Source organism: Monodon monoceros, unplaced genomic scaffold (assembly GCF_005190385.1).
Source record: "Monodon monoceros isolate NGI ecotype Baffin Bay Population unplaced genomic scaffold, NGI_Narwhal_1 Super_Scaffold_6, whole genome shotgun sequence".
NCBI lineage: Eukaryota > Metazoa > Chordata > Mammalia > Artiodactyla > Monodontidae > Monodon > Monodon monoceros.
Genome location: NW_021703783.1, coordinates 14,898,252 through 14,922,920, shown reverse-complemented (window position 1 = coordinate 14,922,920; position 24,669 = coordinate 14,898,252). Strand labels below are relative to the sequence as shown.

Here is a 24,669-nt window from a genome sequence, read left to right as displayed (position 1 = left end):
AATCCCTCTTTAAATATAACTAATTTAAAGCAGTACATTATTATTTTGTTTCAAACAGGGCAAATATAAACATGTAAATACTGTCTTACAGCATTTTCCGCAGTAACCTCTTTCATTTGATAAAATATTCAAGTTTGAACGTTTTGAAAACAAGCTAAAGAAAATTGTAGCCTAATTTATATGCAAAAAGAAAGCATCCACTAGAAGAAATTTTATGTTTAAGAACATATAAAAAATCCTCATCAAATTAAAATTAAATATTAACAGGGAAGTTCATAGACGCCAACATTTAGGAGTGTCAGTCCTTGTTCATCAACTTCCACTCACTTTTCAACATTTACCCATCGTTAACCTCCTCTTGGGAATACAGAGAGCACCACATCCACCTCCTCCTGGCCTTCAACAAGGCATTCACAGCTGGGTGCCTATTTCTTTAATTAGGTCACCTCCAAGCTGATACAAGCCAATAAGTACAAGTATTCTTGGGATAAGAAAAAAGAAATCTAGAGAATCCAAGCTCTCAATTTCCAGAGAGCTGGCATCTGTATCCCACCTCATCTCCACAACTGTCCTTTCTAACCTGCTTATTCTGGTATTCCTGAATTCCCCTGGCGAGGGGTCTCTTAGCCTGCCACTTGTAAAAGTCACACTATTAACGCAAAATGACTGAAATATCTGAGTAGCCCGAAAATTGTACTACATTGAAAACATTAAAACATAAGGTATGATAAGTAAGAAAAATTCTTCAAGGCCCACCTGATGATCCAAATATATGGTGTTCCTTTGAAGGTGATGTGAAAGGATTTCATTCTAGTAGGCATCAATCAAGGTACAAACGGACAGAGAAAGAGGGTGCGGAATTCATGAAAAGGTCAATTTTGAAACAGGGAAAACAGGTAGTTTGTCACAACCTATATTATACCACAGCACATAACGACTTCCACACACATGCTCCCCTGTAAACGGCACAGATGATGCATTCAATGATTATAAATTACACTTAGTTTTGTAAGAAATTAAGTAGACATGCATATAAGCTGAAACATTAAGCAGAAAAATCCTTCAAATGGCTTTAGCAGACTCAAGGTTAGAAGCTTTACATGTTAATTCTTTTCTGCAATATGTTACTACTTCTTTGGATGTTTCTCATATAACCAGAGGCTATTAAACCCTTTGAGAAATGTTTACGTGTGTTCATTTTAAAAATCAAGAACACACGAAATTAATCTTTGACATTTAAAAGGCAGTACTATTAAAACGCTAATCACTTCTCAACTTATTACTTTATGGGAAACGACGGGACTCTTCAATACCTGTTTTACCGGAGGTGGAAGTTAGTGTTTGAGGAATGACAATAGTATTCTGAAGTCTGCATGCATTTCCTCCCTCACAACCAAAAGTTGGTGGGTGAGTGGGTGGGTGGAAGGCTACGAAGAAATGCAGCCGACCCACGTTTTCCTTTAATAACGTATAATCAAGGGAATTCTCAAAGGGTCAATAGGAGATGCCGATGTCGTCGCCGCAGTGGTGGGATGGGCTCATGCTCACGGGAATGACGCTGATCAAACCGATTAATAATGAATGGCTCAGCGTGAGTGACAAGAGCAGACACACAGACACATCTCTCCATAGCTGACCTTTGGGCTGTGTGCCTCGAGCTTTAGCTGCATGAGCTGTGCTAACGTGTGCTCCCGGATACTACTCAGTTCCGCTTGCTGCCGTCTCAGCTTTATAAGCAGCAGCGTAAGCTCCTCTGGCTGAAGGAGTACAATTTAAGAATCCAAACAGTGGAAAACAGATTAATTGTGGTCTTAAGTGACAGATATTAAACCAAGATTTCTTGGCAAGTATCCTCTTATGGTTGACATCAAACATAGTGCCTAGGCACTATGATGATAGGTCATACATAAATGCATAGATATCTAGAGAAATAGAAGGAACAGTATTATTTGGTAAGATACAGCAAAGTAACAGTCTATTAAGGCATTTTCTCAGAACTCATGAGAGAATATTTAAATCTTAAGTATAAAGAACTGCAATGCCAAAGAACCCCCCACCATTATAAAGGTTTGTACATGAGAGCTATTATTAAAATACATTTTAATGAGATGTTTAAAAATGACACCTAAGACTTTTATAGCAATAGAACAATACCTGCATGCCCAACACTCTATCTTAGAGAACAGAAGGTAAACAAAAAGAATTAAAATTCATGTAAAACTTGGATGGCATCTTCCCATCATTAAGCTCAGTCAGTACCTGAGATCTATTAACTGCTTCCCAGTTATATTTTTAAATGTCACTGTTAGTGTTTTCACAGGATATTTTATATTGACCAAAAGACCAGTTTTTATTTTTAAGGAAGAAAAAAATGTATTTACTACACACAGAAAGTTTCCATGTGCGCATAAACCCTCCTTCCACCCTTGGCGGAGAGCAGAGAACCTTTTGGTTCCCGATTGGTTACTCTGATCTCTGAGGGGAATAAACTTTCAAAGGTAGATACAATTCCTTAACAGGCCAATCCGATATACTTTTTTTCGTTAGAAATGCAGTAAAGTATGGTCATTGGCAGTCTTACAGGCCATAAAATATCATTCGGTGTTTGACTGATCTTTGTTATGATTAAAAACTGCACAGAGACCACAGGGAGACTCTGTTCACTTAAGAGCTACAGCTGTGCTCTTAAAACTTCCGAGCCGAAAAGCGTTCCCGAGATTGACTTGTTTTGCCGACAGCACAGCGCTACACTTAGCTCTCTTCTGTTCTGTTCATTTGCTGTTGCTCTTTATTTTCCATAAAAAAAAAATTTTTTTTAGGGTCACAAATCACTTTTTAGAAACTGGAAGTATAGTTGATTTTTATGTTAGTTGCAGGTATATGGCAAAGTGATTCAGTTACATATATATATATATTTTAGATTATTTTCCATTATAGGTTATTACAAGATATTGAATAGTTTCCTGTGTTATACAGTAAATCCTTGTTACTTATCTGTTTTATGTATAGTAGTCTGTATCTGTTAGAAATCAATTTTAACTGTTACTTGAAGTTACATTAAAGGTTATTGCCTTCAAGAGGAAAAAATGTCAGAAGTAAACCATAGTTACTGTTGGATTCTCTGAGTATCCACACAGAGGAGACAATAGCTTCTTAACAGTCAAGAGAATGTGTGTGCATATGTGACTTAAAGAAGAAACTTCTTAACAGGAAAAGAAGAGATGCTTTTGCTCTGAGGCCAACCACATCTTGTGACCTCATGACTGTGAGACAGTCCATATCTTATGTCGTCATATCAAGCTCTAGAGGTCTTGCCAGAGAGAAAGGAGAGTGGGGTAAGGGATTAGATAGTCTAAGACCCAGAGGGATATGTGACAGAAATACTAAAAGAAGAAACCTTAAAACTCTTTATTACTTACGGAGTTAAACAGATTTTCAAAAGCATGAAAGATTACAATAAGTTTGCTAGATGTTGAAATTTGAGGCAAAATAAAAAGAGGCACAATTGATTCCTCCAAAAGGAGGAGGTGGTAAATAAATTTTGTCCTAAATATCCACTAGAGGGAGCAAGGTAGAAGAGAAACTTTCATAATATGATACTTAGCATTATCTTATGATTAAGGTCTGTTTGCCTGATCAATGATCTAATGTTTAAAATTTCCAACAGTTAAGAATTTTTAGTTATAGTCAAGCAATATCTATCGCCTTTAATAAGTAAACCACAAGCAGTTTAAAGCCAAGAAATCTGCCTCATATCTAAGCATGTAAGAGATGAAATAAAACAATGTTTGAAAAATACATAGAAGATAAACTTGTTTTGATTACTGCAGGAAGAGGATTTTAAATAATGAACTGTATGGTCCTCAAATCATATCTTTACAGAAATTAAGACCACCTACTAATATGAAAGCATAGTTCCCCTGATAAAAGAATGCCATTAAAATAAAATGAAGTGATGAAAAGTCACCTTTTCTCTTTAATTTGAAGAGTAATAGTGTCCTGGTAACATAACTCCTTTCCAATGTGAACAGGAATAACACTGACTATGAAATGATAAAGGTAAGTACTTGCTTGAACTTAGTATTTCTAACAGTCTCTCTTTCTCTGCATAAATATGTAAATCGGTTTATTTTCTGCTCTAAGGTAGTTAATCTATATAAAAATCCAGACAAGAAACTTGACAGGCCTGTGGTTTGACTATAGACACAGAGTTGCTTGCTGGATTTGTTTCCCTAAGGAACTACTCCAACTTCCGTTTTAAGGAAGAGGATATTAACATTCAATGAAGTAAAGAAACCCTCCCAGGTTATAAAGTAAAGACACCCTCCCAGGTTATAAAGATTCTGGAAAACAGAATCTTGTATTGAGGCGGTCAGACGTTCAGGGAAAGGTATCAGGAAGACACTGAAATGGCGACATGATTCCAAATCCTACTGACGAGCATCTGTTCCACAAAACTAGTAATGGTTTTTCTCTGGGAGGCACCTCTCTGAAAACTCAAACTTAAAAGCTATGTCAGATGTGTGCTATCATGGGTAGCACATAAATAAAACATGATATGGTAAATAAAGATATGGTACTCACCGTTTTGCCTTGGAGGCTCTGGGGGCTAACGGACTGTAAGGTTAGGCCAGCAGGCATTGACCTCCTGTCGGGCACATACACATGCTAGGAAGATGAAGGCACAGTATAAATTCTGTGGTCAATGTCAGTGATGAAAATTATATTATAAAATGTCACTTAAAATTGCTATTGGTGCTTATGAAAGAAGACAGATACTAAAACTTCAGGACTAAAATACAGACACTGATGAACAGAGTAATTCCATACAGTATGGCTCAGTGGTTCTCAAACGTATTGGTCCCAGGAGCCCTTTACATCCTTAAAAAGGAGATTTTAGTGACAAGAGTGGCATTATTTTACAGTTTTGCAAATCTCTTTAATGTCTGGCTGGATTTTCATATCTGCCTCTGTGTTCGATCTGTTGTGATCATCTCTTTTAGGGGAAGTACATGAAGAAAAGCCACCTTCGATATATGTAATTGGAAAAGGGAAGAGAACTTGAATAGCTTTTTTGGATATCTGCAGATGTTCTTTGATACTGCACTAAAGGTCAAAAAGTGGTACTTTCTTAAAGGTTAGTTGCGAAGTGGTGTCTGAAACCGTATCAATGAACTTTTTGTACTCTGTCACATTGACATCCATTCATTGGTCTATTTGCACTTTAAAGGAATCTTTTACCCATCCACGATTTTGAGACATCAAACACTGGCCATGCGGAAAACACTGGCTCAGTGGGTTATGCAGATGTTCCAAATGCTGGCACGTTAGCCTACACGATCAGTAGCGCCTGTCTGTTAATACCATCATTGATCTTTAAGCACCAGAGAGCTGTCAAGCTCACAGAGGCAGATACAAGATTTCCAAAATTCTAATTTTTGCTTGAAAGCTCAAATGTTGTGGTCGGTGACAGGTACTGTGGGTTGCTTTCCTTGAAGTGACAGGCTAACGTTTCACTCTGAGGAAGTGTCTGTCAAATACCAAGTCTGAACAACTATAGTTTGGCATTCGTTCTTTCAAGTAAAAATGGTGTTTCATTAAAAAAAAAAAAAAAAGAAGAAGAAGAGAGAAAGAAAGAAGAAGAAAAAAAGGCCTGGGCTCTGCACTAGAGTAAGAAGCTTGTGGCATCAGACGGTTCTGGGTGATTCGAGTTCCAGCCAGGATGATCAAGGTTGTCTGCAACGACCGTCTAGGGACGAAGGTCCGAGTTAAATGCAATACTGATGACACCATTGGGGACCTTAGAAGCTGATTGCAGCCCAAACTGGCACCCATTGGAACAAGATTGTTTTGAAGAAGTGGTACATGATTTTTAAGGACCACGTGTCTCTGGGGGACTATGAGATCCATGACGGGATGAACCTGGAGCTTTATTACCAATACAGCAGAATTTCTTCTCCCACCCTCATCCTACAACACTAGTATGGATGCTTGTTTGTTGTTTTTTTAAAAAAATAATTATTTATTTTATTTACTTGGTTGTGCTGGGTCTTAGTTGAGGCTCGCAGGCTCCTTAGTTGCGGCAGGCGGGCTCTTAGTTGTGGCATGCAAGTGGGATCTAGTTCCCTGAACAGGGATCGAACCCAGGCCCCCTGTACTAGGAGTGCATAGTCATATCCACTGCACCACCAGGGAAGTCCCTGGATGCTTATTTTTGAAAACCCATGTTAATAAAAACTTAGAGGCTGAAAAACAAAAACAAAAACAAAAACGGAGCTAGTTCTGCTGGCAACTCAAATAACCACTCAAGTGTTTTTCCCTGAGACAACTATTAGCACTTTGGTATGCAAAGAGAAATGCTTTAAGTACATTTCCCATTTCATCACACAGAATGTTAAAATGCTATGGAATGAAAAGTCAAGATTGAATAAAATTATCTTTTACTGTTTCATCAAAGGGATTTATTTTTAAGGGAAGTCTGTGGCAGTGAAGCATTACAATGACCACTAGTATAGTCTGAGCCATTCCCTTGACTTAGGCTAAGGTGCTAGTACTTTTACCCACTGTTGCTTTCGCACTACTAGAAAATGGTAACACAATGAATAATGCCTTATTATTATTATAAAAATAATTCTGAGCTTACTTACAGGCTCCCTGAAAGGGTCATGGGGACCCTCAGGTACCCCCCCAGGTACTCCCTAAGGGTCCATGAACCCTACTTTGAGAACCACTGATCACATCAAGGAAGATGATGGGACAGTTTGAAAGAAAAACTGGCATGTTGGAGAAGTTTTTCGGGAGGAGGAGATGTTTAGTTGACTGGGAAAACTGGCTAGAGAGCACACACGCATCTCATAACTGCTGTTGTAAGAGATGATGAATTTTGGCCATGAAAACACTCATCAACCACGCACTAATAATTTGTATTAGATCAGATTTCTCTTGAATACTGTTACAATTTTTATTAGTCTTTGGATGTATGAAGTGACAAAATATTGACCTTTGCTACAGCAGAGTTCAAAGTGAGCTTTTTCTGGTGAGACAAACTAAAGCTTCCTCCAGAAGAAAATTCCTGATTGACTTGTTAATTTCTAACTAATGCTTACTTATGGAAAAATCAAGCATATGCAATGCGGTAACTGAAGGAGTCAGCCCATCGCAAGGATAAGAAAAGGTGCTTTTCAAAATGGAATAAAGCAAGGTGTTCTTTAGAATTAAAAAGAAAGTGACAGGAAAATTCCTTTTCACTTTAGGACAGACATTAGAGACCCAGCTGCACATAGGGTGACGGATCAAAACAACTGCTTCAGCATTATGAAAAGCTGATTGATGCAAAGCACTCGAATTCACTTCAAAAAATCTACTAAGCAAGGCTTATACCAACTTAAGGTGCAAATTAAAGCATGATCTCTATAACTTAATTTTTTAAAAAGTATATGTAGAGAATTCCCTGGCAGTTCAGTGGTTAGGACTCCTCGTTTTCACTGATGAGGGCATGGGTTTGATCCCTGGTCAGGGAACTAAAATCCCGCAAGCCACGAGGCATGGACAAAAAAAAAAAAAAAAAAAAAAAAAGTGGGCTTTCCTGGTGGCGCAGTGGTTGAGAGTCCGCCTGCCGATGCAGGGGACACGGGTTCGTGCCCCGGTCCGGGAAGATCCCACATGATGCGGAGCGGCTGGGCCCGTGAGCCATGGCCGCTGAGCAAAAAAAAGGATATATATCAGTAAGCATTGTTACTTTAATATGCAATTGGGCACCTGAGGAGTATTTCAATATGCCATATCTTCCGCTGGTTAGAAGATATGGTTAGCACTTTTTAAAAAAAAAAAAAAATTAATTTATCTATTTCAATTTTGGCTGTGTTGGGTCTTCGCGCGGGCTTTTCTCTAGTTGCAGCAAGCGGGGGCTACTATTCGTTGCGGTGCGCAGGCTTCTCTTGTTGCAGAGCACAGGCTCTAGGTGCACGGGCTTCAGTAGTTGCAGCACACAGTCTCAGCAGTGTGGCTTGCGGGCTCTAGAGCGCAGGCTCAGTAGCTGTGGCTCACGGGCTTAGTTGCTCTGCAGGATGTGGGATCTTCCTCGACCAGGGCTGGAACCTGGGTCGCCTGCACTGGCAGGTGGATTCTTAACCACTGCGCCACCAGGAAAGTCCTGAGGTTAGCGCTTTTATCTTAGCAAAGAACATGAAGGGCCTCACACAAGACTGCAGGGATGCTAGAAGAGGGTGGGCGTAGAATTTGAGTGTATGAAGGGCCAATCAAAATATGTGTGGTCTTAACCTACAGAGAAAGCTGATGAGGCATGCTATCAAGCAGGGAAGAATACATAATACATCTGTTCCAAAGAGCTGCTCCTGAGAGATGAAGCACTGCAAGCTTTAGGTTTTCTACATGAGATTCTGACACTGCAGAATACTCTTCCTTAATTTTTAAAACAAAATAAGAGCTGGCCTTGCCTACCTCCTCCCCATGTTCTTGTCTCTCCCATTCAGAGAGAGAGAGACGTGTACTAGAAGTAAAACGCAGCATCCCTGGAGGAGCAGTGAACCCTGGATGAGCAGACGTCTTACCTTGGGGTGATGGGCCCGGTGCCTGCGGTCTATCGTCACATCTCCCCTCTGAATTGGTGAAGACACTTCTGATCTGTAGGTTCGCTGAGGGGAGTAGCCCTGATAAGCAGCTATGGAGCCGTGGGAAGGTGATGTGGGGATGGAGTGCATTGTCTGGTCAGAAATATTAACCATGGTTTTAGGACTGGTCAGGGTGCCATGGCGAGGGAGGGTGCCCTGCTTGTTATAAAACTGACGCTGCTGCCACTCATAAAGCTGCCACATGGTGTCGTCTCTCATGGATCTCCGCTTCTCTTCGGCCGCAGGCCCAGCTGTCTTGTCGTGAACGGAAGGAGTTATGCTGCAGATACTTTCCGGCCGGGTCTTGCTGTTTCTTGGGAGTGTTCTATAGCCTTCAGGGTAGCGGGCCACGATATGGGCTCTGTGGCTTGGCATATTTCTTGGTAATGTTTGGTAAGAGATTACTCTGAAATAAAAGAACAATTGGAACGTAAAAATGAAGGAGAGTTGTTTCCCAGATTCTAAATTAGAGTAAAATTTTTTTTTCCTCTTGGTAGGTAAAATATATACTTAGGACTTATTTTTTTTAAAGACCAAAATATTATACAGGGTACAAGTGATTAATGAACAGATTTTAATCTTTTTATGAAATTCAATGGATTTAATATATTAAGTGAACAGCATCTATGTCACTCACATAAGACTATTAGTTCCACACAAGGTACAGTTTTATTGCAAGAAAGAAGAGTATTAAACTTTTTTCAAAAATAAGAATGTTCAAGATCTCAAGTCTGTCCTCATATCTTATTTGATTTTATATAAATAAACTCCTACAATCTCATCTTCACACATCTCACCAGAATAGTTAAATAGGGTTTCTGCATGTGGATGGAACACTAGAGTTTTTGAGTTGTGCCTAAGAGTGTGAAGACAGGAAATGAAGGACTGTAGGTGGTGATGCTCTATTGTACCATGGCCTTCTGAGATCATGACTGTTTACGGGAAGAAGTACATCAATCAGTACATTTGTGGCTTGAAGGAATAATTTCCCTTGATAACTTTTCTTAATTTGAGAAATAAAAATGACTTGAAGCCAAAGCTCAAAATTTAATTATTTAAAGACAAAATACTTCCAGTATAATATTTCAGATACAAAACTGCAAATCTCTGGAATTTTACAATGTTTTAATATCAGTGAACTTCATTATTAGTCAAGTAGGGAAAAGCAGTTGATCAAAAACCAGGAGGGCCAAGCTTTCATTCTTGCTTTCCCACTAAGTGCGGAGACCTTAGAAAAGTTACACCTCTGGGACTAAGAGCATGTTCAAGTGTGTGTGTGGCGAAGACCGAGAGATCATACTCCTTTTAATACTTGGGGTTATCAACTTTCTATTTTAAAATTTGTGCCAAAAGTATGAAAATTATTTTTTAAAAAACTTTACTATTCTATTGCAATGATATACTTAAAGATAAAAAGATACCCCTAAATAAGGAAGGGCATAATCTTAAAAGTGCTAGAGTCCTTCACATGCTACTGATATCTGGCCAACTGAAACGTTTTGGGATTCGGCTTTCTCATCTAGAAGATAATTTGATCACAGAGTGGTCTTACAACTCTAAAATCCCATGTCTTATATTGTACTTGAAATACTTACAATTTCTTCAACCATTCCCCTGAACTGAATTTCCTTCATCATGCTGATCATCCCTCGGCTTTTTAATGTCTTGATTTAAAACAGGCTTGCTCAAAATTTATCCCCGTCACCCTCCTTCCCATACCTCCACCCCAAGAACCACTACACAGGGGCCAACCATCTGAAGACTTTTGGGCTGAAGTGAGGGAGACAAGTACCCAATGATACTCTGATATAAGCAGTAGAAAGAATTTAATTTTTTGCTGCTTTATCTTCACGTACATTTCCTAATTTTCCCCTGCTAGGTCTCCCTTCCTATTCCTACCTTCTCCGTTAAGCCAGAAACTGGAAAAAGTCCAGAGCTGGCAACCCCACAGCTATGTGCTTAGGAAGCGTGTCAGACAGGGAGAAGATGATTCCATCCAAGAAATTCTGCCCTAGCACTCAAGCAACGTACTCCAACATACGTTGGTTTATTTGGCCATTCATAAACTCAAGAAATATTATAGAGACCTTGCTGTGCAAGAAGCTCTGGATTAGGCATAGAACTATATCATAGAAGCATATACTGAGAACATAAATAATATTAACTTTAGACCCTATTTGGAAATCTGTAAAAAGATCATATATAATCACATAAAGAGGGGACACACATTTTTGATCTTAAATACATGAAAAACTGCCTGTGGACTAATGTTTAAATTCCAGTTCAGAAAATCTGATTACACAAAACCCAAGCATTCATAACGCGTGAGCTGGAACCTGTGGCAGAGATGGATGTTGAAGTTGAACACTTACCATGTGATCATTAACAACAGGCTATTTTCCTACCAAGTTTGGCTAGTTAGGGATCACAAAGTATAAAAGGCTCTTCTGCCATCTTTCGAACTCCTTTTGGAGAATTTTAATGGAAAATCTGGTTGTCATCAAGTATATTTATTTTTATCCCATATACTTTCTACCATTTTGAGACCTCTTTTTAAAAAAAACTACATTCTCCTTCAGTGGTTTTCCCCAAAGAAATTCAAATTAAGCCAAGTGTGATTTACTTTTAAGTGAAAGCTTAAGAAACGAACTTTGTAAGTGCCTTCATCAGGTTTAGTGCTCCATTCACCAGCAGTTGCCTGTCAAACACCATGAAAACCCTGACCTGTGATTCTGCCACGCGGAACAATGGCTTAGGCTCCCGGCATCTCAACGGTGCCCGCTACTCACAAAGGAACTTTCAGGCTCTGCTCACAGATGCAGGCATCTACTATATGACTACATATTAAACCTCTATTCTTTCTATCAGAACTTTAGGAACAAAAGCCAGCCTTTCATAAAGTTTCACAAAACCAATTATACCATGTATTACTATCATGCTTCTTCCCACCAATAAAAATTATTTCATTATAAAACCTTGCAACTGTTTCTTAAGCATGAAGTTCATATGATAATGTAGATGATCTATTTCAGTGATCCAAACTGGACTCCAGTCAGTGAAGCTGAAGCTGGAGGAGCAACGTGGAGAAAACTTTAGCTCGAAATAACCTAAGACTAGCCTTCAGAAGCTGCTGAAGGTCTGCAGTCAAAATAAAGAGCCTTTATGTGTGTTAATTATACTCAACCAAGGGCTTTAACAAGTGCTTGAAAACTAATACTTATGCTCAACAATTAAAAAAAATTAACTTCCAGATACTGAACCCCTTTAACTATGCCCATTCAACCTTAAGAAAGTATGATTTTATTTGAGGAAAACTGCTTCTATTGAGAAGTGAGATTTAATTTGCTGGGTAGAGATGCAGCAAATCTTCTGGCTAGGATTTTTATTATTGTTTCCCTGAAAACAATTACCTTTATAAGTACTTTCAAACATCCTTTCTTCCCCCCCACCGCCCAGAACTACCTCTGGCTTTTCTTCTAATCAAATTTTATTTTTGAAACAGCAACTGTTTCTCACAATTTGTCCCTTGAGAAAATTAGAAAAGTGATCACCGAGGGTGGAGGAGAAGAAAACGGAAGTGAGCAACTGAATCACGGGAGTCGGGTTTTGCAGCCCTGGCTGAGCTACACTCCTGAGAGAAGAGACTGGCAGACAGCCACCCAGACCAGAAGGACATTCCACTATTACAAAAGTTCATCTCCTTTTAACCAAAACATTAGTAACTCGTTGCTTTCTGGTTTCCTACTATCGAGAGGTAAGAGTTACAGTAAGTCTTCAGTTAATTTTACTATGTTAGTTCATTAAAGTACGTTATAAATCTTGCATCACCAGCTTCCCACCTAACAACACAACACAACACTTTTTCTCATCCACAATCACCTGCTTTTCCTCCGTTTCCTCTAGCCCTTATTTTTGGTCTCCTTTGCAGGCCCACCATCCTTTTTTTTCCCCTTTAAATGTAAATGTTCTTTCTGATTTTCATCCTTACCTTTAAGTATATCTGATATAATGATGACACCCCAAATCTTATTCAAGTCCAGATCTCTCTCTGGAGATACAGGCTGCAGGCACCTCAGATCTAACCTGTCCAATCACTCATTACCTTCTCTCTTCCCAAACCTTCTCTATGCAGTGAAAGGCACCGGACAACGATTGATGACCAGACCAAAAAGCAGGGCGTCATTCTTGATTTCCCCCAGCCGCTCACATTAGACTTGAGTGAGGCCAGTTTGCAATCAAGCACATCCAAGCACCCAACTAGCCTTGTCAATTATATCGTGAATACATCCCCTTCCTCTCCTCGTTTCACTCATTCCAATAGTTTCTGAACTTTCTCCAATTCATTCTCCAGATTCTGCAGCAGGGATGATGCTGCTGAAACACCAATCTGCACACATCTCCTCTGGCTTCTCTCTCCAGCCGCGCTTCCCATCCATCATCACAGCAGTTGTGCCTAAGCCAGACTCATGTCTTCGGAGTCCTTTCCCAGCTCTATCAGTTTTGCATATATAAACCAAGATAAGCATACCATCCTTCATATCTTGCTCCATATTTCACTTCCTCCAAAGAGGTTTTCCTGAACCCTTAGGTTGTGTTGGTTGTCCCTGAAACATCTTCTTACAGCATCCTGTTCTTCCATCACTGTATTTGTCACCATATACTGTACCTGTTTGTTTAACTTTCTCCTCTACTGGACTAAGAACCTTTGTGAGAAATCTGGACTGTATCTTTTCAGCGTTTCACTTTCTGGCCCCATGATTACCATAGAGTAGTTATACTATAAGTATATGAAAGAACAAATGTGTACATGAATGAATAAATGCTTAGATGAATAAATATAATACTTAGCCATGTGCATTATGAGTTTAAGAAAGCCAAGGAATGAGACTGAGAACTAGAGAGCCTAAGCCTTTCTGGTCTCCACGTTACATGTCTCAGGAGAGCTTTGTATTACATCAAGCTGCAAAAGTTACTAGTGGAAAACAGCAGGGCGGTGGGGAGAGTGAAGACAAGTTCTCACTGTGTGTGTGTGTGTGTGTGCGTGTGTGTGTACGCGTGCACGCACGTGTGCATGTAGAGGGGTAAGGCTAGGTCTTGCGACTTTCCTCATCCCAAACAAACATGATCTGTACCCACAGCCTATGCCTTCTCTTGTGCTGGGCCAAGGAGGATGACTCCTTGCTATTAGTAAAGTTGGGTGACAGAACACTGAGAGGCAGAGAAAAAACACTGATATCTGATTACCATCAAAAAAAGATAAGTAATGAAGCTGTAATATCTCAAACGCAATTTGAACTTAATACTTTGAATTGGTATCTCAGAAATCAGTCTCCCACCAACATAACAGGAAAGAAACCTGGGTTCACAACACATAACAAGACACTTACCCCCTGGTTTCTTCTTCATGACCTCTCCCCTTCTGGATTTTAATCCACTGTTCCAGCTGTTGCATTGAATTCGTTCTCTGTATGACTCGATCAGCCTCTGTGTGTAAGGGCCCTGTACTGGGGTGACTTCCACCTCTAAGGTCTGCCAGGCTAACATTGACCGTTTTGTTCTCTGAACTATTCACATTGACTGGCCTGTAGTGTCCAGTCTGACCCGGGCACGTTGACCCGCTCTCATATTCAGACGACAGAGAATTCAATTTTACACTATTAATTTTTGTTAAAGGTCTATCTTGGCCATCCTTCTGAAATCCATATCTTTCAGCTTCTAATGCCTTTTTTTCTTCATTTTTGCTCATTTCCTTGTTTTTCTGGTTATTTTGGACCTCTGGTTTAATTAGCACTCTATGGTTGGGAAAGTTATTGATTTCTTTAGTTGGTGCATTCTCAGATGTAATCTTATCCACTCTGAAATCAGAGAAGAAAGCCAGAGTAAATCAGATGAAGTAATGCACATGTTATTTCTGGGATTCAATCTAGGAAAAACATAAAATTACCTTCGACTTTACCAAAAAAAAACCCCGAAATGGTCACAGAGAAGTCTGCACAAATCCCCAGTATTGTAGTATGAAAATTCAAGTACGACACCAGAATGTATAAATAGAAAGGGGAAAAAAATTAAACCTAAAATATACAGCGTATAAAGCACTAGAGGAAAAAAAGTGATGAGTGTCCCCACCATTAGAAATCTGGAAAGAAAGCAAATAAGATTGCCCTTTGACAGTGAAACCACAAAAATCCACACTTAAAAGACCACAGTAACTAGTCATTTGAAATAACATGGTTTCCAGCCAGGAGGGTTAACTCACCAGGAGACAAGCATGACTCTGGTTTGTGGCAACGGAAATTACATTCTGATGCTATCAAAGATCTGAACCCTACGACTGATTAACTCTCTGTGTCTGTGTTCAAGAGGACCTGAGTTTCAGGTAAGAGCTCTTGGAGCCAGACTGCATGTGCTCAGCTGACAGCTCTACCTCTTACTAGCTGTGTTTTGGGCAAGGTGCAGAAACTGACCAAGCCTCAATCTTCTCTGTGGTGAATGGGGAAAATTGTAGCACCAAGGAGACAAGATTGTTGTGAGGACTAGATGAGTAAGTCAGTGGCTGCCACAGACTTTATTACCACTACCATTCCATCTCATCAAGCAATTGTGGATTCGAATCTGGCATCTCGTGTCCACATCACCGCAGGAAGAATGGGCTGCTCAGCAGTATGTGCCTGGGCCACTGGGCAGTTTTACTGCTCACCATGCCAGCTGCTATATCTGGGTCTTGTTGATGAGAATCAGCTTCCCTGAGACCAATCACTTCCAGGATCTGACAAGACCAAGCTGAGTGTCTGAACCTGCACGAAATTGCCAAGATCATACCACACCAGGGAGGCCCCTCTTGGGAACTGGCCAACCTTGCACATTTCAATACATAATAATGCTCCTATTGGATCCTAAGTGTGCTATTGCTGCCGGTTTCAGTGATGTGTAGAAAATACATAATCTATACATATCCTATACAGCTATACAGAGATAGCTAGTTAGGAATACAATCAGTGAGAAAAAATAAAAGGAAATGTGACTATTTCCTTTGGAGTACAGTTATGGACTATCCATATATTTATGTTAGATAAAACTCATAGCTTCCAGGTTGGAAGGAATATCAGACACTGTTAAAGTTTACTAAGATATGCTATAGAGCTTCTTTCCCTTGAAAGATAAAAGAGAAGATCTATACTAAAAGCACATTTATCCGTGCTAAATTCAGGGGTGGGGAGGATTTTTTAACATTGAATATCAAATATCTGAAAAGGATTTTTAAAACTAGTTACCTCTTGTCTACCAAAAGCTATTATTTTAAATTAGAACTACAATGACTTTTTCCTCAGTTTTTTTCTCAGAGATTTAAGAGATGCAATCAAAAAAGACACATGCTGACTTTTCTCTAAGTGGAACCAAAACTGATTCAGAAATGTATGCTAAGATAACATAAATAATGTAAAACTTGTGATCCAATTTTAAAAAGTGACATTTAAGTTACTGCAGAAAATACACGCAAATATAGAAAATGAAAATAATGGGCCCAGAGATGGAAATTATTCAGAGAATGTATATTATGCTTAGATTTTTTAATGCCATCAAGGTTCTGCACACTTGGGGACAATGACATTGTAGTTCATAGGTTAAATACTTTATAAATTTAGAAGAAATGAACTATCTAGTTAAAAACTGGATGTTCTATCTTTTAGGTGATATGCCGTGATAAACATTTGTAAGTATTCTGGCCACACGGGAAAAAGAGCCCAATACCTTAAAACCAAGTAAACAAAATCTCCCCATCTTATGAAATGAAATAGCATAGTAATTAGGTACCTTCACATTGAATGATTAAGACTACCAAGGCAGAATAAAAATGCTAAGAGCTAGAAGTAGAATAAAGGATATAATTTCTAGAGGATAATGGCGACTGACACCAGGTTGGGCCATTAGGTGGTATTCAACAATTCCTGGCTAATAGGGCAAATTATATCAACACAACTGGCTAAAAATTGCTGTGAGAACATAATCAACGAATAGTTGTCACAGTCAAAACAAAACATTGAATATCATCTTTATCACCATAAATTATGAGTAGTTTTTAGAGTGGAAAATACAAGAAAAGAAAATGGAAGTTGAAATTCTGGGATAAGTGAACACACAATACTGAAATTACCTGGCAATCATATATCTTAATTATTATATTGATTTCTGTATTCTAAACAATTCCCTGAAAATTCTACTCTTAAGTTAATATTATCTTAAGATTTTCAATGAATTTTTTTCACCTACAAATTTTCTCTAGCTGTCAATCATAATCACCTCATTTTTACATCCATTCAGGTCGCTTTTACACATGGAATTCCAAAAGCAGATTTTCCTTTTATTAGCTCTCAACCCAGAAAATGTATACGGTTGAGGTGGTTACCCTCCCTTTTTTTAAAAATTAATTAATTAATTAATTTTTGGCTGCACTGGGTCTTCGTTGCTGTGCATAGGCTTTCTCTAGTTGCAGCGAGCGGGGGCTACTCTTTGTTGCAGTGCGCCGGCTTCTCATTGCGGTGGCTTCTCTTGTTGCGGAGCACGGGCTCTAGGCACGTGGGCTTCAGTAGTTGTGGCTCGTGGGCTCACTAGTTGTGGCTCATGGGCTTCAGTAGTTGCGGCGCACGGGCTCTAAAGCACAGGCTCAGTAGTTGTGCCGAGCGGGGGTTATTCTTCACTGCAGCGTGTGGGCTTCTCACTGCAGTGGCTTCTCTTGTTGTGAAGCATGGGCTCTAGGAGCGCGGAATTTAGTAGTTGTGGCTCATGGGCTTCAGTAGTTGTGGTGCACGGGTTTAGTTGCTCCGTGGCATGTGGGATCTTCCCGGACCAGGGCTCAAACCTGTGTCCCCTGCATTGGCAGGCGGATTCTCAACCACTGCGCCACCAGGGAAGCCCCGAGGTGGTTACTCTTAAAAATAGGTGTCCCAGAGTTCAACCCTGGACCTTCTTTCCTTTTTTTCTCCATACTTTTCCCTAGCTCTAATTACTAGTGATTAGTTAATTTGGAATAGATACTTTAAAAAATAAACACAAATTTACTTATATAGCATCAACTTGAGTCTTTTAACCAACACAGTCAAAAGACTTTATTAACAGGTACACTTTAAAAAAAAAAGAAATTTACAATGTAACAATCATATAATTTCCTGAGAAGAGAGCAAAAAGATCAAATTTGCAAGTTAGCGATCTTCCTTATATGAGATATGCGCTCAATTGTTGCTGACTGGAAGAAAAATTTAACTGTATCATAGATCTTTCTTCAAATTATAGGAATATATAACAAAAATGTTGTAAGCCCATTATTCAGCTGCTATTTACATATTTTAGAAACAGATTTCCTCTCACTAGTTCTTTTTTTTTTTTTTTGCGGTACACGGGCCTCTCACTGTTGTGACCTCTCCCGTTGCGGAGCACAGGCTCCGGACGCGCAGGCTCAGCGACCATGGCTCACGGGCCCAGCTGCTCCGCGGCATGTGGGATCTTCCCGGACCGGGGCACGAACCCGTGTCCCCTGCATCGGCAGGTGGACTCTCAACCACTGCGCCACCAGGGAAGCCCTCACTAGTTCTTAATATAGTCAAATATTAAAATGATTCATATGTTAAAGCAGGGGAAAAAATCACACTTAGATCAATTTTAACAGTACATATTTATATTACCGAAGAATCTAAGCCCTGGAGTTTTAAAAGAAAGAAGGTAGAATTCATCAAGAAGTAGATATATTTAGAAATAATCTAAATGCTTGATGAACTATTTTCTGGAGACATTCATCATAAAACAATCAGAATTAACCCAGAAATGCCAAAGAAATGAAACTCATCAAAAAATTTTATTTTAATTTATTAAACTTGAAAAACATCCAACATAATATAAAAACACAATGAAATTAACTTCATGAATATAAATTCCCTTCTAAGATTCAGAACCTTAAAAAACACTGTCTTGTGTACTTTTAAGATAGCAATTGAAAATATACTTACCGGAAATTAAACGTAATTGTGTAAGAAGAAAGAACGTTCAGTTGGAATGTTAGGATTCTGCATTCACCTCAGTACACTGATAGGTGAAAATGAATAAAGAGGGAAGGTGGAATAACAATGCAGGTGGTATTTCAAACTAACTAAAGGTGTATTAGTTTAATATAAAACATGAATTAATCCTTGCTTTCTGAGGAAGAAGTGGTTTCATATCATGACTACTAAAATGATATGTACTATGATAATGACATACTTGCAAGGCATGGAATAAAATGTAAGTGGAAATCACCATTATTTTCCCTAGAAGCCTTTACCTTTTCACAGGTTCTGTCTGTACCAGGGCAGCATCTAACATGGCTTTCATCCACAACTCCATTTCCTTTCCTGTGTCAGTGCAGAAATAATAGGTCCGCATGTTTGGATGGGCTGCCTGATTGAAAATGGCACGATCATTTTAAATAGAAATATGGTATCTGTAAAAGGAAAAGAAAGAGAGTTCAGTGGCTCTCTACACAGATCATTACTATCCAATTTCAAAGAAAGCAGACTTGTCTTACATACCGATATAGAAATGAGGGACTTAAGAAAAATACAATTCAATATTGAAAAATATATACATATTATATTTTTTCTCCTAACTTTACCATTTTTCTTTTTCTTAAAAAAAAAAAAAAAAAAGATGTATAGGAGGGGAAAGAGGTAAGAAAGGAAGCAGCTGGCCGTCCCTGTTCCATGCACACATCCCTAGCAATTTCCATTTACTACAATTCACATCTTTCTATTCAAGAATGTTCCAGAGCAACCAGCAACACAAGTCATTGAAATGTACATGTCATAGCATTTCCCTCCTGTGTTACCAGTTCCTTTAGCCCTTAAAAGGTGCTGCTGTTTAAAGCATTTTGACTAATCCTTACAGACATCTATACACAAACATAAAAGATCTATAAATGACCCAAAATGGCACTGCCCTTTAGCTTTTCTTCTCAAGTTTCGGAGTTAAAATGTAAATACACTGGGTTTGAGGCCTATATAACTGGTAAGTAGGTTTCTTTCTTTATGGTGGCAATCTGCCTCTATCCAAAGAAACAGAAAACAACACAAAGAAGTCGCTGCTGACGGATAGCTACCCACATTCAAGCACTGAGTGCTCAGCTTAGCCCTGGGCCTGCAGCGCAAAGATGGACAGCAGCAGTAGCTACATCAGAGCAGAAAACAAAGCCAGATTAACACAACATGGTTAGATCAACTAGACTTCAATAAAATTTCTTTAAAAAAGAAGGGGGAAAAAAAAAGAAAGAAAGAAAACAAAGGCCAGGGTGGGGAATTCTGTGGGGGGAACCATTCTTAATTTCCATTTAAGAATGCCTGTGACAGCTCCCTGGTAGACACTGAAGGACAAGGAAAGAGAAACAAAAGCTATTTCAGCATAGAATGAGGCAGAAGGAAGGGCACTAAGCACAGAGTTAGTCTAAAGAGACGAGAGGAGTAAATCTGGAGCCACACACTTCACTCAGAGATCTTGACTATCTATCTGCTTTACTTACAATGTCAAATTAGCTGCTTCAGAATCTTTTTCAGAATCAGGATATAAATAAATTCAATCAACACAGTGAGCAAATTAACTTACAGAACCAACAAATCTCACTTGACCACGTAAGGGATGTAACCCTATCTACGGAAACCACGTGAAAGAAACAGCTCAAATGCCACCAGTTGTTAAAATGATTAAAACCACCACCAAGAGTCACTGGACTGGCTGAGTGGGGTTTTGGAGAAATGGATGAAGACCACTGCCCCTATCTGTGATCAACGGAAGGAACACTGGGCTGGTGCTCAGAAGACCCAGGTGTAGCCAGGACTCAAGACACTAACAAACCACACCCAAGCTTGTGATCCGTCAAACGGGAATATTTACAAGATGATGGCAAAGTTCCTGATTTAGCTTTAAGTTCCACAGTTTTGTTCAACAATTGTCTATAGCTTCTACTTACCACTGTGAAAGCAGCAGCATCAGTGCCAACGGACTTAGTAGTAAAAGTGGCTCATAAATTCAGAGAAAACAACATGGCAGAGAAGAGAATTTGAAATAGAAATCATTATCCTTGTTATAGATAAAATCCAATCAAGATTAAACCGAATAATTACAGAGACAATATACTTAACACGCATGGTCACTTTTACTGCTATTTTAACATTCTATTTATATATTTTTAAAAATCTATGTTTTTTTAGAGTTTAAGAACCAGCAAAATGTCCTATGACTAGTACAAATTCCATAAACATTTGACAAGTTGATGAGCAAACAAAAAAATTTAAACCTGTGCCCAAATAACAGTGTTAGTATCACAGAGTTGGGCAATGTACTTTTACAAAGTTATTACTTTAAGTTATCAGTATTAGAGTTTGTTATAGCATCTTAAAATACTTAATTCCATTTCTCCGGTTCATACTGTTAATAACATTTATTGAAATGGGTGGCGACTGCCCTTGTAGCCACTGGTCTTTGCTCAGATATTACATTCTCTTTGAGGTCACCCATCACCCTCCCACCACTCTGCCTTTCCCTCTCTTTTCTCCATAGCTAATAATGTAACACATTAATTGGCAAAAGTTGTAAATCAGCTGCAGTCCTGAGTATTCTTTAAAAGTGGACAGGAATTAAAAATTGAATCAATTTTATAATGGTGCAAACATTTTCATTGTTAAATAACAGCATATGTTACCCTTGTATTTCCTCTTTTCCTTAAAATGAAAAATTTAAACCCTTCAGAGTTCTTAATTTAACACTGATTTAAAAAAAAAATAGGTGACTTCTGAAATTTATTTCAGCCATAATCATAAAGCAAAGAATGCAGTATGGTCTTTGAAAACAAAAATAACCAACTGAGCGTTCAAGGGGCCTCTTACTTGAGGGTGCTCTACAAGCCAGCACATCACAGAGATGCAGAGATGGGTGGGTATTGTTACTTAGGGGAGGGAGGCTCAGGTCTGCTTAGATTTAGTCATAGATTTAATGTTTCAACTGCAATATTCTCTCAAAACTATCTGATGTTCATGAAGTACTTAGACCCAAGAATATCTTTGTAAATATCCTATAAAATCATGAATGCACATGTATTATTGTTAAATAACACACCACCCCCAAATTTACTATGAAAATATTCAAACATACAGTAACCTTTCAGGAATAGTACAATGATCACCAGGATACCTACAGCTATATCCATCAATTATTAGCATTTTAACATATTTGCTTTAACTAGAACCATTTGAAAGTAGAGACATAAAAGACCCTTGGCCCCTAAATATTTGAGCACGTACTGCCTAATTAAAGGGACACTCTCCTCCTCGACCCAAAGACCACTATTATGTCTTTAATATAAAAATAACTGTTACTAAAATATCTTTTTGTAATAATCCATGGTCAATATCCACTTTTTAATCAGTGCAAGATTCAAATACAGAATAAAAAAGTATGATTATTTCCTTACCTTAAAAGCATATTTGCGATTGATGTGATCCTCGGAGGTAAGCATAGCTATCTGAAAACTAGGCAACAGTATGCTTCCCAGAATACCCTCTTCTTTCTCATCTAAGAGATAATTGAACATCTGATTAGAATTTTAAATGTTCTCATGAAACAGAATAAATTTTCTTGAAACTTATTTTGACAAAAAATCAAAAGATTTTCATATATGAATGAAGAATTCATGTATTGTTTAGGTAGTTCTTTGTAAGGTTTTAAAAGAAAATATTAAATAGCAGAGTATATATACTGCTTTACTTTCAACACGCTTCCCTATCCTAAGCAAATCAGAAATTGGCCCACATGTCAGAAAAAGGTCAGTTAGACAGAAAAACAGCATACATTTGTTTGGCATATAGACTGCATGCTACAAAGTCCTTTGACATGTGATTCCCTGAAACTACATTAGCATATAAGTGATGACACAGAAAATTTATAAAAGGAATCCACCCACATGGCTGGTAGGATATAAATGTGCAACCATTTTAAAGCTAGGACAAATGCACGGCTCACTTGTCACATCCTTCAGACTTGGCTCAATTTCTCATCAATGAAGCCTTCCTTGACTGCTCTATTTTAAAGTGCTTCCCACCCTGACCCATCCCAGAGCCCTCTCTTCTCCTTCTGGAACTCCACCACTGTCTCCCCTCACCACCACCCCAATTACTGCTGATACACTGCATGTTTTAGTTTTTTATTTATCATCTTTCTCTCTCCACTGGAATGTGAACTCCATGAAGACACTTAGAACAACAGCAGCAGATACTCAAAAAATTTTGAATAAATGATGATACACATAAATACATTATTGTAAACTATGCTATAAAAATCATACGCTTTTTACGCATATTATCTTTGAAGGGTTGTTTTTCATCAGTCGCTACAATATACAATAAAGTTATGGGAATAAATTACAGGCCTACGAGGCAAGCACATAAAATATACCCAGGAAAAAGATAAAACATTAATCTCGGCACAGTATAGATTCACATTATTAACTTGCTGCCTGGGGGCAGAGATGTTTATGAAACTTGAAATACATAGGACATTGTTAGAGACCCAAAAGACCAGTTAATAAAGCTGTGCATTAGGCTGATGAACTCACCAATGAGAAAAACCGTAAATGAGAAATAATTCTTTTTATTATGCTTACCATGTTTTTTTTATTATTATAAACTTAACGAGGGATTTTATTTATTTTCCCCTTACTTCTAGACTATATGGTAAAACTTCCAAAAGAAAAAAGTCACATTAGAGGTTACTTCTATAGCTTTTCTCATAACAGTGGAACAAAATTTTGCTTTTACTATACAGTACTCATTCAGGTATAGTTCACTAATACAAGAAAGAATGAACAAAAGTGCAGATTTATTCTAAAAGGTAAAAAAAAAGAGGCAGAGAGCAGACATCAATTATAGAGAACATGACAATTTTCTATAATTGAGTCATATTCTAATTTTAAATCCAACTTTATGCTTATATAAAGCATATAATCAGAAACAGCTTGAAGTCATCTTTATTAAAAGATCATTTTTTATCAAATAATACCTTCTTCTATGTTGCATAATTGGAAAACTGACTTTCCTAAAGTTATTTCAGAATATGCAGCATCAATAAGCACAGGGTGACTTCACTGGATTATCATGGACTGTTTCCTGGCCAGATTCCAAGCAGCTCTGAGATCCTGGGCAAGTTACTGATGCTGGGCATCTCAGTTTCATCTACTACAAAACTGAGGAAAACAAGACTTACCACTAAGGAACTTGTTGTGAGGGTTAAATTATTTAACAGACATAATGAACACAATAATGCACTCAGCTCATACTAAGTGTTCAGTAACTACTGCCATTATTACATAAAACTGAAGGCATATAAAATCTTCATCTGTCAAATGACTAACCGAAGAGTCCCCTGCTAGATCACTTAAATGTTCCTAATCATGGCTTTCTTTATAGTTCTCTACCTAGGTAACTGTCTACCTAGGCAACTGTCTTATTGATATTTTTTTACTGTCTTAACTCTACCTAGGTAACTGTCTTAGTTTCTATCACCCAGCAGGCCTCGTATACTGCCAAGCGAAGGGTAGGAACTGAGTGATGTTTGTAGAAAGAACGAACTCCTCGTTGGGGACAGAGAGTCGGCCAGGCCTTTCTTAGACTGCACGGCAGCCTAACTTCTCCCTCTGCCCTATCCTACTTCCCTCCGTTCCCAGGCCCAGGTCCCGATACCAAGAACACTCCCCAGTAGGCCTCTTGCACCCTGATCTCCATCACAAGGCTCGCTTCTTGAGGAACACAACCTGGGACAGGAACCATAAAAATCTCAACACTTTAGCGGATTCAAGTGACATTTTAGATTCCCCCATTCCTTCTTTCGCTTTAAAGACGTTTGGGAACAAGACAAGAAATACATACAGTCACAGCTGGGTAAGTAACTTACAGACTGGAATGTTGTTACTCATTATCGTTCCTAGCCAGAATACTTCAATATTTTGCTAACTGGTCTCTTGGCTTCTAGC

At 38.5% G+C, this 24,669-nt stretch overlaps 1 protein-coding gene and 1 pseudogene across 6 annotated transcripts in view; one reads left to right on the top strand and one right to left on the bottom strand.

The window, feature by feature from the left end:
- PLEKHA5 (pleckstrin homology domain containing A5) overlaps nt 1–24,669 on the bottom strand; it is a 243,509-nt gene that overhangs the window by 58,539 nt on the left and 160,301 nt on the right. For 3 of the 6 annotated variants that reach the window (XM_029206046.1, XM_029206048.1, XM_029206049.1), the window contains 6 exons: nt 22,117–22,217; nt 18,940–19,055; nt 14,018–14,485; nt 8,571–9,036; nt 4,585–4,668; nt 757–810 (listed from right to left, as the gene is read on the bottom strand). In XM_029206046.1, coding sequence (XP_029061879.1) covers nt 757–810; nt 4,585–4,668; nt 8,571–9,036; nt 14,018–14,485; nt 18,940–19,055; nt 22,117–22,217 — 1,289 coding nt within the window. Of the gene's footprint in view, nt 1–756; nt 811–831; nt 957–1,637; nt 1,758–4,584; nt 4,669–8,570; nt 9,037–14,017; nt 14,486–18,939; nt 19,056–22,116; nt 22,218–24,669 lie in introns of those variants that run through there. The other 3 variants (XM_029206051.1, XM_029206050.1, XM_029206047.1) reach the window with 3 other exon arrangements.
- On the top strand, nt 5,252–6,958 carry LOC114885771 (annotated as a pseudogene).